General features: G+C 31.5%; 1 protein-coding gene across 2 annotated transcripts; it reads right to left on the bottom strand.

The window, feature by feature from the left end:
* Window positions 1-1,526: 1,526 nt before the first annotated feature.
* Window positions 1,527-18,781, bottom strand: LOC120329302 (endoplasmic reticulum resident protein 44-like). Of its 2 annotated transcripts, XM_039395884.2 has the most exons (12): window positions 18,526-18,780; window positions 18,106-18,172; window positions 17,161-17,316; window positions 16,284-16,468; window positions 15,589-15,704; window positions 15,343-15,400; window positions 14,828-14,911; window positions 14,222-14,363; window positions 11,932-12,073; window positions 7,887-8,001; window positions 3,842-3,874; window positions 1,527-2,855 (listed from the first exon to the last, which is right to left on the bottom strand). In XM_039395884.2, exons 1-12 carry the CDS (start codon window positions 18,556-18,558, stop codon window positions 2,667-2,669), a joined length of 1,320 nt encoding a protein of 439 aa, XP_039251818.2. In that variant the 5' UTR covers window positions 18,559-18,780; the 3' UTR covers window positions 1,527-2,666. The 2 variants fall into 2 exon arrangements, with proteins under 2 accessions (XP_039251818.2, XP_039251819.2); XM_039395885.2 differs by lacking the exon at window positions 1,527-2,855 and having other exon boundaries at window positions 3,841-6,378; window positions 18,526-18,781.
* Between the last annotated feature and the right edge of the window lie 1,095 nt (window positions 18,782-19,876).

Genomic DNA, 19,876 nt, shown 5'->3' with positions numbered 1-19,876 from the left:
TCCCTGATTAATCGGGTAAGTAAAGGTCTGAAATGCTGATACGTGTTGTATATATTGTCTAGAAATAGCCTGAATGCGAACACTATAAACACTAATAAGTAGTTTATATATAACCATAGTTTAAATAGGCGCAAACATGCAAATGGCAATGAATTATAAATAGGCCATATTACAGGATGAAAAGGACGCGGGAAATCAGTGGTGGTTATCGAGCAGCGGCACCTTTGTCCATGATTAGAGATTAATAATGTTGTAGATGTACCGATCAACCGTGTTTTATATATTAATAAATATATACAAAAAAAAAAAAAAAAAAAACTATGTATTCTCTATTATTTTATCAATTAAGCGGAATATTTTTAGGTGCACACTCAAGAACAGGCCAAATAAATAAACGAGCAGGGTTGCAGAATTTCTTGAGTGATTGGGATCTTTACCATGGAACAATCTTTCCTAATTTATTGAACCCTCAGTTGGTGGTTGAGGTATTTGTAGCTTCAATTCGTCAATACCCAGTACACTGATCTTATGTGTCATCATTTTACATGAAAAGTGAATGGAATACGATGTATACTGATATCGTTTTTATACAATTGGCTAACTTCACCGCTTATGGTCGGTTTCAAAACTCCCAATTTTCTGAGTCACCTGATTATGAAATAGCTCAAGTGATTATCACGTCAGACCTAATTATCTCGGTGTCGCCTGCTTGTGAGTCATGTTAAAAAAAACATACACTTAAGATAGCCTCACCCAGGGTGTAATATAAATTAGAATAGTTAATAGCGAAGCTATGCGGCCTCTCAGGATCTAATAGTTTTCTACATATCAGTGACGGTTCGTTCAGAGCCCAGTTCGGTGCGGTGTTATAAAACACGCTCATAAAATGGTTCCATAGTATGATTTCAGACACTAAACATACTCAATATCATTATAATTCAGCTAACATATTTCATTTTTCCAACATTATGCTTGTTTTATTTGTCATTTTGGCTCTTTTTAGCACGTGGGATCACTTCGCCCATAGTCATTTCAATGATTTCATACTTATTAGTCATCTGCACACAAACACCATATAATAAATAATGTCATGATACAGTCGTTACTAGGCTTCACGTAATGGCTTCCAAAATTGAAAGTCCCACCAACACATTTTACGGAGATTTGGCATCAGTCGTCGAAAGTCTTCCGTCGAAGGAGGAATATAATCGTCTCGATAGCCTCGTTGCACCGACGAACTCAAGTGAAGATTTTACAGGGGCATACATCGCTCTCCCTAGCGCTAGTTGGTTTGCAGCCTTGGTTCAGGATAACGCTTCCTATAACTTCTCGTAGATCGTGAAAAAATTATAAGGGCGAGATAATTACAGCGATTTTACTCAGTTTCACAATCACAAGTATCAACTTCGCCGGAGATTTGTACTTTCGTTTCATCCCAACATCGGGATATTTGCCACTATAACACATTCCAGTAAAATACCGAATTCTCTTCCATTACCGCAGTAATCAGATAAAAAGAATGCATACTTTTTAATAACCATATTTTATTCCTCAAAATTCCTGATTTTCACGATTCATCAACCTACCAAGAAGAAATAAAAGAGCATGTTTGGCCTACTTTCATCATATTTTCTCAGAAAAACTATTTTTAAAGAAATTTCTTCTTACAGCATTAACAAATGACAATTCAAAGCAATTTATGGAGATCAAAGAAAGCATATACGATGCAGCAACAGCAAATATCACCGATAACATTGATTCAGGTTCAGGTTCTTGTAGCACAAAAATTAACAACCATAAGTCTTTGAGTATTAGTGATCAGTCGAGTAATAATAGTGATGCCAAGTTCATTCAAAGGGATTCAAATAAAATGTAAAATTAATGACCAGGAGTTACATAATTTAGGCAATTATCTTCAGAAAGCAGACTATGCACAGAAGAGTTTATGTCTTGCAAATCTCATACACAAACTAAAAAATCTTCAGGGGAATCTTGGCTTCAAAGTGAAATGATTTTATAATGAAATTCACCTCAACATTTGTGAATTTTGATTGCACATCGAGACAAAGATGTTCGAAACAACATTTGCTTCATTGAAATATTTTAAGACACTAATTTACATTGTCTAAAAAAAGTTGGAGATAACAATGATTAATATGCACGAAACAAAGATATTAAAAATCCTGTAATTTTCTTCACGATTTGATTAAAATATTTTGTCTACTCATTTTCATACTAAAAACACAATTTGGGTCAAATTTCATGCAGCAAAAAGTTTAAAGCCCACTCAAAATATATTGATTTGCTACAGAACTGTTTTTTTTTCAAGAATTTCCGAACAGTCAAAATGAAATACAATTTTAGAATGATGTAATTTTGGGATATGGACATCCCTGTATGTCATTTCAGTCATACTGATACTAGAAATGATAATTTTATAGAATATCTTCATTTCCTAAAAGGCAGCGTAAACAAAGCCTTTTATAACAGACCAACAGTGAAAGCATATTCTATTGACCAGAAAAAAAATTTCCAAAAATTGCACCAAATAAAATTTCCTTGAAAGCCAACTAAAAATCACATGTTTAATTTTGTCAATAAAAACTAAAAACTGGCTTCATTTAACTAAAAAAAAACAGAATTCTTAACTACACATCTCTATGTAATCACAGTTCATCTTTAACCCGATCCATGAGTGTATAACGGCGTTCACTCGGCATCAGATTCTTGAAAACTGATTTAGCAGTTGTGAGTTTTGGTTTATCTTTTGTTGCCTCCTTTTGTTGTTTCAAGAATTGATCTTGTGCTTGCTTCTCTATTTCATCAGGATCACGACCTTGCTTCTTGAGATGTTCCTGATTAATAGAATGAAAATTTCAAGAAATTGCAAGCCTTGAGATATGAGGGAGGATTTGGTATATGTTTCCTATTAGAAATATCTGCATGATGTCCGAGATGATGAATTCTTTCATCAAATATGCAAAAAATTGACGCTCCAGAAGTGTGTGTACCAATATAATATGGGGTAACTAATTTTGTTCGCCTACTTTACATCAAGATGTAAAATAGGACTAAAACTTATGGGCAATGGAGTCAGTGTTTTCACTAAGAAAATGCTACACTGAGCAAATGTTAGTTTTGATGAGCATGAATACCTTAAAGCTGAGCAGAGTCCTAAATGATTTACAAACCAAATAAAGTTTAGCAATAGTATAATATCTTATCAGAATGCGAACAAAGTTCACATTTAACTCAAAAACACGAAACGAGCATTCTAGCTAGGCGAAAATATAACAAGCCAGGCTCTGCAAACCTATGTTACAAGTGTGCGGGATTTGGATCTTACTGTGCAAGTGGCCTGGTGATACTGCGCAATGGCGCCCCTTAGAGAAAACCTTGCAGGGGGTATATTCACTTGTCTAACACAGACAGTCCCCGAATTTGTAATGGAAGGAAAATCAGAATAAAATTATGCCCTACACCTAACCTGGTACACACACTAGGGAAGTATCAAAAAATTTAAGTCACTAATTCACGAAAAAAATGGAAATCTGATGAAGGAAATAAACCGTTAACTGTACATCTTTAGGCAGTAGGTAGCAAGAATTATTCCTTCCACACAGAATTGCGGTGGCCTCTATCAATACATATATTGATACACTCTACACTTTTGTTCTCCTATTCTATGTCTAGAAGTCTGAAATATCTTTAAATTTCAAGAGTATGGAAATATTAAACATACAATTCAGGTTTCGAAATGATCAAAAACCATGCTTCGACCTGAAATCCTTGTTGAAACCAGAATTAACAGGTAAATATAGAGTTTTTATAAGTATCTTACCTTAATTTCTGGTGTCAAAGAAGGTAGTGGAGGCTAAAAAACAATCATTACAGAAATTGTTATCAAAATTTTAGAATAAAAAAATAAATTAAATTTAGATTAGAAAAATTATATGACTCAATGAGAACATGCAAAATCAAAGAAATCAGAAACACCACCAACATTCTGATTAGACACCAAAATAAATTGTGAAATAACAAACATAAAATTCGCGCAAATAAAAAATAGGCTAGAGAGTGAATGAAGCTTTTAATAAGTTACTGGCAAATCATAAACAGAACAAAAATGGTAAAGAACAGTCCCCCGAAGATCTAAAAAGGCCCAATATCTGGTTGTGAAATTTTTTTAAGTCTGTAAAAAAACAGAAATAATTCATCAATTAAAATTGAGATCTTACCTATTACATGATGTATTATCAGAATTTTCCTTGTCGTCAGATGAATCCATTAATGAGAGCTAGAAAGTCAAACTTGCTAGACTTCATACTACACCTATATTTATACTAAATTTCTTATATTTTCCATTTTACTCGACTAGAATTTCACTCCATACGAATTTTATTTTCAAAGACTCAATTACACAATTAAACCCAGCATAAAGCTGGTACATAACAAATCACAAAAAAAAAATTGAAGTTCAAATTTAAAATGACGAATCCATATCAATAATAATGATAATTTTCATGCTAATTCATAATAGCGAGATGTCTATATAACTAAATCTAGCATCCAAAATTTCTCCAACTATTAAATTCAAAGATGTAATATTTACGGAAATATTTAACTTGGGAACTTAAGCAATTGTGCCGCCACAATTCCAAATTGATAATTCGAAAATAATCACAATTCTTCCCACCCATCACATACAGTTGCCCTTGCTATTTCGAAATAATCAAACATCCTCAAATAATTATAATTAGGTATTTTGCGTCCGTAAATTCACAAAAATATTTGATATATTTGTCATTTTATGAGGACATAGTCATAAAATACACATATTCAAGGGTATGGTAATTCTAGCAAGGGAACAGCACACAATTTATTATAAAAATTGGTTTTCTGTTTATGTTATGTCATAAAAACATCAAACAAAGTTTTTGGAAATGAATAGAAACAAAATCTTCATTCAATGGTGTTGACCGTCGGAAATAAATTGTACTTTTCTTCGAATGACTCCAGTTTTGTTTCATTTATTTCAAGAATTAGCACTTCGATTACTTTCTTAGCATCAAGTATCAATGGCTATTCAAGCATGCTTAAGACATTGCTTCCTAGTACTTCTATTAAAAGCGGTGTCATCAAAAATTGTTTTACCGGTTAACACAATTACAGGATGTGCCAGTTGCGGCCTGTCGCTACATAATAATAAATGCAAACGAACGATGTTTAGACATAACGCAAAATAGCAGCTATGTATGCTTGATTTTTAATATAAATCGATAAATTTTCATTCTTTTTCAAACAACAAGAATTAACAGTGAGAGCTTTTGTCCTATGTGGCTCAAACAAAAATTAGAAATCAAAGACACTTGGAGAAGTTGTATCACAGACAGAGTAATTTAATGCTTAAATATGCTACAATGAAGTTAAATGGTTATAAATGATTAAAAATCATTCTCTATATAAGTTTATATTTACTTAAACGCTTCATTATCTTTGTCTGCTGTTTTATTACCATAGACATTTCCACAAGATAAAAATATCTTACCACGATGGCAACAAAATATGACAAATTCAGCAAAAAAAACTAAAACAAGCTTCACGAAAAAATCAAATAAATATCCTAACAGAACAAAAATGTAATTTCAGCTCTAACTTCATTGCTATTTCAAGTGAATATTCCCATTTTCTGCATCAGAAGAATTTACTCTGTTTCAAACATTATGCACAATAAATATTCAATTACGCTTCTATATAAGGTATATAAAAGCACACTGGCGTAATTAAATAAAAAAATTAAATTTACTATTTTAGGATTATTTGTAGATCATTAATCCTTTTTTATCACTATCATTATCAATCTATGTTAGGCGTAAATTTCATTTAAATATAGTCGTTCTATCATTATACCCAGTGGTGAGTTCAGGGGGTATTAGACGACCAAGTAAATGGGTAACATGCACCACAGCTGAAGACTAGAGTAATAAATGGCATTTTGAAAGTTATGTGTTAGGTTTATGTGAAGCATGTCATGTTGATGTTAATTACGTAATGACATACATTTTCTAAAACAAGTTTAATAATACAAAAGAAATCCAGTTCTTAAAAATTTTGCATCTCACAATCGATTTAAACGTTAATTGAGATTTGAGTGAGTTCAAGCCCTTCTTAATTCACAATTATAGTTTCAAATTTACTAAATTTTTTACGTCTGTAAAAAGTTTCGCATTATAATTCGTCCTTCGACCGTTTTAGGAGCGAATATCTATGTTCTGACGGTTCTAATTTTTTGAAGATGGATTCTGGTGGCGTAGTTTTTGGATCTTGTTTCTTCTTTTCTTCCTGTATCTTTTCAACAGTTCCGGGAGGTGTTTTCTTCTTTTTATATGTGAATTGTGTAAAAACGAAAAGTTGGCAAGTGAGGAAAGTGCAGACGTGAGTGACACCGAACATGCAATAAAAAGAAAAGCAGAAAAAGAACAATGAGAAAAGAGTTACGTGTTGTTGTTTTGTTGGTATGAAAAATAAAATTATCTGACACATTTGACAATAATAAAGCATGCGGTTATTCTTTTCTTCCTTCCTATTTTTTTTATATATAATGAAACTAGCGAAAGCACACACAGTCACAACCCCCATACAAAATCATTTAACAGGTCATCAGGTCAAACGCTTTACAATACGAGTTCCACCGAGAGTATTAAACGAATAATTGAGAAAATATACTTGGTTACTTTGCTATAATGAATAAACTTTTATAACTGTTTTCAAAAATGTTCATCAACATTTTCCCCAAGAATTTTAAAAAATGTTAAGGAACATCATAAACGAGATATTTTTGTTGTAAAAAAGTCTCACGCCATAATTGGACCAACACCAACTTACTTAATGTTTTGCCTACCAAGAGGTGGCATTCCATATTCAAAAACACATAATTAGGGGTTATATTATATTCAGAATATTCATATGAAGAAGTCACCTAGTACGCATCTGTATTATATTGACTTGCAAAAAACAGAGGCATATTTGATTTTACAATTTCAATTTGATGAAGATGATCTCAGAAAACACTGACACAAATTTTGATGTTTGTTTACATATTCGAAGAACTGTCATGATCAATCTTCAGTTTAGTTATTAATGTATAGGGTTAAACTGTGTTAAGGGAATTGCTTCAAAGCGATGGTGTCAAGCTAGACGATAAAAAAAAGAATAAAAAATTCCACCCCTCCCGACTTAAAAAAAAACAAAAAGTGCACCAGGTCAAACAGAGATGTCCAAAACGAATCGAATACCTTCGAAATTCATTATATTAGATATAGTAAATTTTTGAATAAAGGAATAATTTAAAACATTTTTATTTAAAAATTAGGGATTTGGAGCCGTCAGACAAGTAGATCAAAAGTGCAATATCTCAATTGGTAGCAAACAACACAGAGAAAACAAAAACCTTTTATATTTGTGTCATTTCAGATGTGATCAACATGAAGATATAGTGATTGATGTAATTTTCAACATAGACTTAATTTAGAATGCACTCGATATTTCATATTCGGAAAATTTTTTTTTCAGAAGTATTCGAAATAGTAAAATATTAGGTTTTGGCCATCTCTGATGTCAACTCATGTTTATTTAAAATTCTGCCTCTCAGATGCCAACACGTAAAACCCGAAAGCTTGAAGATGACGGTATGGACCTCAAGTGCAATTGTTGATAAAATTGGCGATATCTAAATATCTTTTTTTTTAACATTAGACCCTTTTTAAATATAAACAACCAATCATCCAACCATATCACCACCTGCACCTCTTTCACCAATTACACTTAAACACCAATACACCAGTAACAACAAACCATTCCAAATAATTATAATATTGAAGGCATACCGGAGGTGCATTTTCTTTTGCTGCGTTGTCAGATTGATCAGGTCCATGATGAAATTCTCTGTGAAGTTTTCCGGAGTGTAGATCTTCCAAAAACGACTTTAGTTTTCCAGGAACACTGCAACCAAAAATAGAAATGTTTAAATGCTTGGACTAACCAGTGAGGAAGTGTGAGCCAGTCCCAAATTGAGTTTCTTATAAACTAGAGACATAAAAATTTATATATTGGTACTCCTGTAGTGTGGGAACCAAGATGGCGAACACCGGAACATAGTATAGTATGTGTACCAGGTTAAGGTTGGGCCTTAATTTTATTCCCAATTTTCCTTATTTTAGTTCTATTACGAGTTTGGGGACTAGCCAAGTGACTCTCGCAGTATTTTTACCTGAAATTATGGCTTAACCCTAACCTGGTACACATACTACGTTCCGCTGTCCGCCATCTTGGTTCACATACTACGGGAGTACCTATATACAAAAGGGTGAATAAGCAACATATAAATAAGTATTGAATTTATGGTACAATTTTTCCTTAGAACAGCGTTAGTACAACTTATGTCTAATTTTATAAGAAGAAATTCAGCATATATTATCTTGTATACACAAACCTAAATTCAGTTTTATATTTTAGAAAAGGTTAGTAGATCAATTGTCAATAAATAAATTGTGATATTACATCGAAATAAAGTGGATTTGATTACTATGAAACAAATACGCAATAAACACCAAATTTGAAAGTCACCAACACACAATAGTAAGTAATCTTGGTTAAATAGAGTTTAATAGTAATAATTAGTCAGCAGTACCTCAATAAAGAGTGATTACTGCCAGGGTGAATTCAATAAAAGTTACCTCATCACATCAAAATGATATAACATAGCATTTAGCACCAGAAGAAAATCTTGTTATGTTTTTAATATATATACCATAAATAGGTAGTAATAAAGTTTATTGCAATAAATTGACATTGCCAGAAATAAGACTACAGATTAGATATTTATTACATTGGATATGACGCAAACAAGAAATAACACATTCTTAATATATCAGCAAGTACGTAAAAATAATAAATGGCCATAAAATGTGCATAAATGAAAATTGATTTTAAACCTTTCGTAATACTATAAATCTACAGATGTCCAAATGGTGATTTAAAAAAAAAAAAAATTTAAAACAATGATATAATATGTAATATGCATTCTACGTGAACATGCAATTTCAAAATGGCATAGGCTTGTCAATATAGGACACAATGAATACTTTCAAAATACCTATTCAAGTATGCCCATTCTAAGTAACATCCTCTAATAATTTAATTAATCTACTTTGAACATGATCCAATTTTGTAACCAAACATAACTCTCGTAGGCTACCATGAATATTATGACATTGAAATGATGTATTATGAATCTACAGCCCACTCTACATATCATACCTTGTAAAAATAAGACAAGTCATCCACATTTAGATATTTAGATTTACAGCATCCAGGAAAATCACTTTAATAAATTGCCCCCTCTAACAGCCTTCATACAACACAACTACTCAATCAATAGCACAAATCATCGGCACACAACAAGGCTTTTTATACTTGAGAATAGTTTGGTCACAAAAAGTTCTTTTTAACAAATTCAAAACTGCGGGAAGTTAACCAGGTAAAGTAAATAGGATTGCTAATAAAACAGTTGTGGACAAGTATTAGTGAATAAAGCTATTTATCAACTATTTAGATTCGGAGAGACATCAGTAATTATGGGCTCAAAAAAGCCTATTTGACCAAATAGGCTGGACCAGATTGAATAATAGACTGACTTGCTTAAAAAAAAGCTCTCGTGTGCTTTACCAAAATTATTAGGCCATCGCAGTATACCCGTGTTCATAAATCTTGAACAGCACAAGAAATATTGTGCAGTTGCATTATGTACCATATAGGTAGTGATTTGTTTTTCTAAAGGAAATATAAAGCACACCTTCCTCTTTGTTGCGGAATTAGAAGGAAATTATGATTCACCCATAGAAAATTTGATTATATGTAAATCAAGTATGAAAATAGGTTGGTATGTTATTATATCTTACTGTAAGAGTCTATCTTAGATATGACATATTGAAGAAAAAGACTTGATAAGTCCCAGTTGTTTACAAATCGAAAATTACAGATATAGAAATTGAATAATATCACTTATAAAAAACTATTAGCATATAGAAGCTTTATGGTTTTTCAAGTAATTAACTATTCAAATATGATATCTTATTCCATTCGAAAATAAATTATTAGGTATATATCAGACAACGAAAGTGGCTTGAAGTTCGATTTTTAGATAGGCTACCACAGTGATCACCAAAGTGTGGGTCGCGACCCCAGGTGGGGTCGCCTTAAATATTTATGGGGTCGCAGAGTGTCCGGCGATGTTTTCTTCTGTTATTATTTTATTGTGTGTGTGATGTCTTGGATATTACCAAATTGTCAGTAGACAATAATATTACAGTTTATTTCAAATAAAACGTCAGTATAACACAGTTTTACTATACATTTCACACGAATAATAAGCATGCAGACAAGGAGCAATTACGAGAAAGTAATTATGACATGTTGATCACAAATGGGTTCGTGTGGAAAAGAATGAGCTGATAAACAACAGTGTGCAGTCTACACTTCACTAGGCCGACTAGCGATATTCTGAATTAGAGTGATATTTCTATAATAAGGCTATTGTGTAACGACAATAATTTAAATTTTACAGTAAACAGTTGTGGTGTTTTCACTGTAATGGACTACGACCGTTGCGTTTGCTTTATTTTTTGCTAAGTTTAACCAAAATAAAGTGCCAACGTTAAATGCGCTGTTTGTCAAAAAGTTCTATCGATAAGAAGCTTAAGCTACATTATGCCACAATCTCAAAAGCTCTGCGAAGAGAAGCAATCGGTTAAATGTGTGGTCAGTTTTTATTGGTTTTATTTTTTTTTTCATTTCAATAAATATACTTTGGGGGCGCCAATGCTCATCATGCGTCATAATTTTTTGAAACGGGGTCACGTCTTGAAAAGTTTGAAGACCACTGGGCTACCAAACCATTAAAAGATAGAATTCATTGTTGTATGTTGCCTTGCTTGTGCTAAAGACTGAGTGTTCGAACACAGGTACTTCAAAGATTCCCATTAATGATACAAAGTAATATATAATATATTAGACAGAAATTCCAACACACAAAGCGAGAAACCATAAACATTCGCATGCCAGGTCCAGGACTCATTCACAAATCAGAAGTAAACTTAAAAATAGTCGACAGGCACACAGCATGTTACAAAAGTATTCACGGTCAGACCAGAAAAATCTATAAGACGCAAGTTGAATAATGATCAATCAGTGCATAAAACTTTCAAACTACCGTATACTATATTTTAAATTTAGCATATCCATTCCACAATATTCTATATTTGCGATAGATATTTTTAATAAGTTATTTGAAAGAATTTTGAATGTCATTCAAAAAAGATATATTTTATTAGGGGTTCAGGTGATCGAAATTATAATATTTTCTATAGTATATGCCAGAGGTTTCAGTGGCTTCACAAGTTATGTCTAATACCAAGAAAAAAAATTTTGAGTATACTAAACTTCAAAGACTATCGACGAAAATTTTGTTTACAACATCAAGAAATGTAGAAAGAATGTTCAATAGACTATAACTAGTTTCAGTTGTGCTCACATTTGTTTTCTTTCACTTACGTCTAGTACTCTTTTTAGCATTATTATAATAAATACAACATTTTGTCACACAGAAATTACAGGCAGACATATATCGATAAAATAACAAGATTTCTAGAGATGGGTATATTGGTATTTTAAGAAAAAAATATTATGCAAAAAATATCATTTTCCTAAGTCAAATAATAATATTTAAGAAGTCATTATAAAAGCCATCACATCCACAGTGAGATTTGAATTTAAATATCTGGGACTTTGACTATAGATGCCAATGTTCTTCAATAATAATCTGTCATATTCAATCGGAGAAAAATGTAGAAATTTCTCTTTAATTACACTTACCTCAAATCATTAAAATTTGGGAACAAGTACATGTGTTTGAACGAATCTATTGCGATGAGGGGGCAATCGGAAGTTGATTTTCCCAGATGATGTAGAGGATGTGAAAATGTATCACAATCCGCTTCAAGGAAGTTGACACGAGCTGTAGTAGAAAAATTTGTATATAATTAGTTATCAACTCAGCTAAATAGATTTACTGATACAAAGCACTGGAAACAGATACAGCAAACTGGGCTGGGCATTGGAGCCTGGTTAAAATTAGGAGTTCAAATGTCATGCCCCCCACCTTATCCATAGTGTAATAAGTTTGGTAAGCAATGCCGAATCGGGAAGATTCTGATTCTTAAAAACTATAGTACGTCCATATCCGGCTGTGGACTGTCTGCAGACCCTTATTCACAAAAAATATCAAAATTACTACAACTAGCAAGTAGCAATGGCATCGTAGTATTTATTAAAAAATCACACCTATTTATAATTTATTTTCTAGCAAGTTCATTATAAATTCATCAATAGGAAATTCAGAATAAGATATAGGTTAGTCGCTCCGCTTAGAATATTAAAAATTTATTACATTAGGAAATTTAAGAAATATAAACACCAGGCATGACCGATTCACTAAGTTTATCCCGCAATTGACTTCAAATTAAAAAAAATTAAATTTTAAATTAGAAAAATTGAATTAAAAAATGAGATTGGGTACCGAATTTTTACCGAACATAAGTCGCACTGTCAATAAATTGCTTAGATCAGCTTTTTATTTATAGGCCTACATAAGGCGAATCAGGCTATAAGACGCAAAAATTTTTAAAGCAATACTGGTACTGGTTTGGGTGTAAGCAATAAAGGTCAACAAGCTTATGAGGTACATGATCAATTTTTGAGGAAAAAAAAAGATTGCAAAATGAAATAGTATCATTAGTATGTTCCTTATTATATATTAATAAAATAAAAACTAAACTATAACCTCCATTTTTGGAAATAACCATTTCAGTTTGAGTCATTTCATCAACCATTTCATTATTTTATTGAGCCATTATGCCAAAGCGAGGTAATTCAAAGCTACTTCCTTGAACAGTTACCGCGTCAATTTTAATGAGTCACAAACTAGGAAGTACTATAGTATGACACGATACAATTATAGTCAGATAACTAGTAGGAAGATCACATATTGAAATATGTTTATTGTTTATGCTATATTATAATGACAAAAAATAGTAATGCTTTTTCCTGATTTAAAAAATTTCCAACAAAATATTTTATGTGTAATAAATAATAAGTTGTGTTGTTTAAAAAGAATGTGATCAAATATAAACCGAAAAAGCTTATAATATCATGTAAATAAAAAGATCAATAAAACTGGTGATAAAATGATTAAGAATCATATTTAATAATCAATAAATGATATCTTTTACATATACTTTATTCAATGAAACGCCACTGTTACTGGTTGTAAAACTAATAACTTAAAACCCTGTAATTAATGCCATAGGGTGTTATAAATATGATACCATATTATAGTTATCAATGACAGACAGTAAAGTGCCTGAGGGCATAAAAGAGACTCTACTGCATACTCGGTACTCAAGTAATCATAGAATAGGAGTTCTTGAAATAAATGTTTACAAATAAAAAAATCAATGCTCGAACAATAATATGGATTGGTAGGAACAAAACACTGCCAGAGGCAATTTCAATGGAAACTAATGATAACAATACCTATGTGGAAATCAGACAAATGATTTTGAACATAAACAAATATAAATATTGAGCTTGCCAATCATGAACCAGAAATAAATCAAACAAAAATTTTACTGTAAATATAGTTCATACTTAATTGCAGATATAAAGCATTTCAATTTGTACAGTATTGAAAATATTTTGAAACATGGTACATAAATTTCCGTTAGAAATATTTTAAAAATCTTTTTTTTTTTGGTCTGTAATATCAAAATTACAACTTTGTTAGAAATTCAAAACATAACCCACCACCGAATATATACTCTGTTGGAAAACAGCGTAATTGATAATAGATTCAGATCATAATATGTTCAAAATGAGTCAAATTTTATAATCATTTTGAAGTTATTACCATATATTCAATATTTCTAAGTTTCATTTTGAGCAATTGAAGTCTCACGGTATGATTTTTCAATTCTCAATTCTCAACTTTTTCACAATTCCACAATCATTCCAATCATCACAATCATTCATTTTTGACAGCTCAGAAAATATAAATTACAAACACACAAGTAGAACACTTGTAACGCAAAATCTCATTATAACTAACCTTTCTCATGGATAAGGTTCCTCGATAAAACTTTTTTATAAAGTTCCAACGATTCTGTATCTTCTTTCTTGTGAAATAGAATGAGGAATGGTAAACCTTCTTCCGTTAACTCTTCACCATTTTGGAAAGTAATTTCCCGAACCTAAACAGATAAATCATCAGTTTATGAAGAAAAAATCAAGCCAACTATTATTAATAAAATCCTTTTTGCAAACTAAACAGCAATTATGGCATATGTTTATTGTTCTATATTTATGACAGACAAAAATATTCCAGAAAATGTCAATCCATATGACAGAATGTCATATTTGTTCTCAAGTTGTATTGATTTTCCTTTATCATGTGCCTATTTACACAAACAAAAACAGTACCTACAAGGCATTCAACTGCGATAAAATTTTTTTGGCCGTAAAGCAGAAGTTATCATATAAAAATACAACAGTGCCATTGCATATAACTTATAAGTTATTCATAAGTTAGATAGAAGTATTTCTTGTGAATCTAAAGCCTACAATACATATATATGAATGACGTTTATATTATTATTTACACAGATGCACAAGTCTCACACCTGAGTTGGCAAATAGTTTAGGATCTATACTTTACCAAAGGTACACATTTATCTGTTGACCAGGCTTTTAGAAGATCGTGGTTGCTGAGTGATCCGAGATACACCATGTCAGGATCTCCCTTTAAAAACAAGATAGTTCAGTTGTTAGACAATTTCGATTTCATATTAAATGAACATACATATCTCTGACTCTACTTTAATAGTATATTAGAATACTACCTACCAGAAAATGTCGAAATTGTGTAAAATAATATTAGAAAAAATTAAACATATCTCCTATTTTTACTTTAAAATGATATATTATGACAAATAATACTTGCAATATGAATAAGAAAACCACTACTATGTGGTTGCATTGAATACAGCCAGTTAAATGCAAAAAAGTATACAAATTTTGTCTCAAATCCACGAATTAGACAAGGATTTTTTCTATTTTTAGCACTAGCAGTATTCAATAGCATAAAAATTCCATGTACAGACCTATGGGAAATCAGAAATACTGTTATTTGGTCAAATTGAGACGAATTAGAGTAAAAATACATTTTCTTACCCCTGTAGGCCTGAATATAATATTATCTCCAGATTGTCGTTCTTTACTAGATACGTCCCTGAAAATGGAAATTCAGATAATCAAAAATTGTTCATGCTAGAAGAAAAAATATTTTGCTCTGAAAATTTAACAAATCCAATCTTTTAAAAATCATACCAGTTGAAAACATGAAGCATGATAAATGAGAGATTACTTTTAAATTTTAACACAACTTACCAATACTAAGATTTCAGTAAAAAAGCTCACCCAATGGCAACGAAGAAATCACAATCTTCTTTTAGACTTTTTGCAATTTTCTCGAATGTTTCATAATCCTTAGAATCTTTACTTGAGAAATATCCAATAATTGACCTTTTTCTTGCCTAAAAAAAGAAACATATCAGTATTTAAAGTAAAATTCAGGAAATTCCATAAACAACTGTGACAGATAAGAAATGATTTATGAAATGAAAATAGCATGGGTGTTAATTTTTAAAATAACATCATTCTCTAAAATGAAATCGCAGCTGCTTCAAAAAACACTAACAAAACTACCATAGTTCTTATGGCATATCAAAAAATATAGGCCAGTATCTTTATCAGTTGACTATGATGAGAATAACATCATTTTTGTGAAAGTTAATCATGCAACAACGTATATGTATTGTATTTTTATGTATGCTTCAACTGTTCGTGTTATCCATTATGATAACCTCAACATATTACCGAAAGTATCAAGCCAAACAGCAAGCTATGTTTTGGTATCAAAAGCTTGAAAACTATATATTACTCAATCATATTACAGGTGATTATTCAAAGCATTCAGAGCGTTATAAAAAAGAAAAGTTTAAAAAACGAAAGAAACAAGTCAGTATGTCACAAGCTTTAATTTAGATCTGAGTATGACGAAATGAATAAATTAATGTTAATCAAAACGAATTAAATTTTTAATGGAATCGAACCTCAAAATCATCCATCTCTTCTTCAGTTGCAAAATGATGAATCGGATCTTTCATTTGTTCTTTTAAAAAATTCACAAGTGCGTCAGCTGATCTTTGACCTCTATATTCTCTTTTGGTCATCTGACCGTTTCGAAAAAGTTTCATGGTTGGATATTTATTGACGCTGAACCTTTGCGCAATATCAGCTGCAAATACAAATTTAGTACTAAATAAAGGATTGAAGTTATTAAAGAAACTTACCATATGTGCTACATGGTGGAAACAGCAATTCAAATTTGTAGTCAAGTTAACAAAAAATACACTTAATTTCATTTATTCTCATTAATTTTATATACCAGTATAAGATATATCAGGGCAGCCAAAAAATTGAGCATTTTGGCGAATACAATACAATATCAACAATTTTGAAATATCACATTGTTGGTATTTAGGCAAAATGCTATAACAAAAACAGACTTTAAAACCAGGTTCAAACTGAATTGAAAATTTGTGAATGTGAATTTAGCAGACAGACCAAAAAAAGTTCATGTAAGTCTCTATGACTTTAATAAATGGAAACCCGATGAAATATGATTGTATTACCGGTAACTATTTCACATTTTCAATTTCTCAATTTGCATCTTTAACCATATAAGAATTTGTGATCTCGTATGTTAAGCGTAACTTTGAATTTAACCAGAATATCGTAGTATAATCAAAATTATTTCGCATAATTTGTTAGGAATAGCAAATTATTATTTTGGTTTCGATTTAGCTTCAAGTTGTATTAGATCTGAAATTACGTTTCTTATTCTTTCACTAAGGACATGTACTGCAGACTGCAGTATTCTCCGATCAGAAGTTATATAAAAAATAAAAAATTCTCATATTCACTCACGATTTTTGTCGCAATCGACTCTTCCCAAAGCTACGAGTCCAGTTTGTGGAAATTTTTTAATCGCTTCATCAGATGCAGCTTTAAATATCGGAGCAAGCATTCGACTGAATCGGCACCAGTCGGCATAAAAATTTATAAATACAAGTTCATGGCTATCTGTAAACATAGATTAAAAAAAGTTGAAAAAAATATAATATTCTGAATGAGAGTTTAATGTTGGCTGTTGGGTTGGTTCGACTGGACTGAATATTCAAAGAAAGTTGGAAGTAACTATAGGCCTATTCAGTATTTAAAATTCTTGATTTTTTTAATTTAGAATATTTTCCTTTTATTAAGTAACTGAAGTCTCGAAAACTGTTAAAAATACAGAATCAATCAAATCACTGTTCATCTTAACTTGAATCTTATATTTCCAATGCGAAATTGATTAAATAAACACTGGTCCTTATTATAGCCTAAGTTATCTATTGAACATGATTTATTTCAGAATATATTCAATCTTCGGAAATTTGATTCAAAAGGTTTTTGGAATATTAGATTATTCAGTATCGGCTATCCCTGTAGGTTTACCATCATCTAAATGGAAAGTTGGGTGATTTTTACAAAACTAGCTGTTATTAATCAACAATGATAAATACTGATGGTCACTGTAGGAGTTTAGACAAAATGATTAATTTCAGAAAATGTCTTTTTTAAACGAAAAATTAGATTTCACTCCAGTCAATTTGAATATAAGTTGAATATTATTTCTTGTTATTACCAATTGTCATTTTTAATACTTTTCAGGAATGCTAAAAAACTATAATACTGGAAGTACAGGATATCAAATAGGGTCATTTCAGAGAATGTAATGAGCTTATTTCTGAGAACAAAGACACATTCTTAGAATATTTTCATGTGAAATTCATTCTTTAATTAATATCACAATAAGAGTATGTTACTCACTCAAAACTGTTTCAATATTATTGCTATCAATATCAACAAGTTCTCCATTTGTTGAAGAGAAAAATACCTGCAAACAAAATATATTACGGTATATAGATTAAAATTAGTGTTAAATTTATGTTATATAGGCCTACAGTTATTTTTATTAAACAATAATTACTGTACCCAATTTTTTCTATATTGCATACCCATAAACACAAACATTGTACTTACGAAAATTTCAAGACATCAACAATTTTTGTAAACATATTCGTTTGCCAAAATTGCCATACTTTTAAAATTAAAAATGAACTTTCGATATACTTACATACCGAAAAAATATTCCTAAATCATGAAGACTGGAAGAGGGAAGAAGAACATGCGATAGATATATATATATATAATTGATAAAACAAAACAAAAAGTCAAAACAAGTCTTACCAAAATGCATAGAAAATTTAATAAATTCTTCATTTTTCAATATAACGTTAACAGTTAACTATCAGCCACGAAATATTTTCCAACAAGCCGCTATCGCCAGAAAATGAATAACTTATTTGTCTTCCTGGGTATTGTTGATTCGAAGTTATTCCAGCATAATCTTTCGTACACTAAAATACCTAATACAGCACAGTACAGTGAAGCATATAGCTATACTTGTCACCTAGTCTACTGGTTTTCTATAGAAGAATAACGAATATTGAAATTCAAATTGTACAATACAGCAATATCAGAACAAAGTTTGATGTCTTTTTTAGGATTTAATTTTTTTAGTGTGGTACAATTCCCAGACGTCCCAATATATGGACCAATGAAACATAAACCAATAGTTGCAAAAAGTCAAAAACCAGGGTTTCTGACATGACCGTAGATCTGTAGATGCATAAGAACACACCATGTTTGTCCAGATAATAATAGCCTACCTCCCGTCGACGTTATTTTGCTGAATGCTTACCTAATGGAACTAAACTCTCGTAAAAAAGAAGTCTCTATTCGGTCTTACTACTTACTGAATACAGCGCGAAACACCGCAAAGAGCGCAAAACAGAGGGAAACAGTGCAAAACAGTGTGGAAACAGCGCAAAACAGAGGGAAACAGTGTGAAGCAGAAAAAAATTCTGCAATGAGTTCGGGGCACCTTGTTTTGAGTTGGAGTACCACGGCAGCAAATTAAAAACACAAACCAACGTATGTAGCCAGTAATGCTGTAATGGCAGGTCTGCCCCTGCTGGTGACACATTTTGGGTACCATAATTTAGAACATTTTCCATATGGATATGGTTGGCTTTAGGGTTAGGGTTAGGTAAAAAGGGACCTCCAGAAGTATGCGCACCAAGATGGCGCACAACCTGAAAATAGTATGTGTGTGTGTAGCGGATTCAGGTTGTGCGACATATTGCTGCACATACTTCTGGAGCACCAAAAAGGTAAATAAAATTTCGCACGATGACCTATAATACGGTACATAACCTTGTAAATATGCCGGAAATTTGCGCTGTTTCCTTCTGTTTCGCGCTGTTTTCTTCTCTTTTGCGCTGTTTCGCGCTCTTTTGCGCTGTTTCGCGCTGTTTTGCGCTCTTTGCGGTGTTTCGCGCTGTATTCAGTAAGTAGTAAGACCCGTCTCTATTCACTGTTATTATAGTATTATTGATGTCTTTAAATATGGCGACTGTGCTGTATGGTACTATCTTCTCCTAATTTTAGAATGCCAAAATGCAGAAATGTGGGGTTTCATGTAATTTCTTACCTAACATACCTACTTCTAGTCGGCGTAGCATGACAATTCTTTCAA

Source organism: Styela clava, chromosome 12 (genome assembly GCF_964204865.1).
Source record: "Styela clava chromosome 12, kaStyClav1.hap1.2, whole genome shotgun sequence".
Classification (NCBI taxonomy): Eukaryota; Metazoa; Chordata; class Ascidiacea; order Stolidobranchia; family Styelidae; genus Styela; species Styela clava.
Note: the sequence above shows the minus strand (reverse complement) of the source record. Positions and strands in the feature narration are given on the sequence as shown.

What these genes read in the sequence shown, in the direction of transcription:
- LOC120329302 (XM_039395884.2), bottom strand. Translation starts at nt 18,558, where the DNA reads ATGAAGAATTTATTAAATTTTCTATGCATTTTG. An exon ending in AAGAGATGGATGATTTTGAG is followed by an intron (nt 15,705 to 16,283) that starts GTTCGATTCCAT and finishes TTCTTTTTTTAG; the next exon opens with GCAAGAAAAAGGTCAATTAT. An exon ending in CCAAATTTTAATGATTTGAG is followed by an intron (nt 8,002 to 11,931) that starts GTAAGTGTAATT and finishes TTTTGGTTGCAG; the next exon opens with TGTTCCTGGAAAACTAAAGT.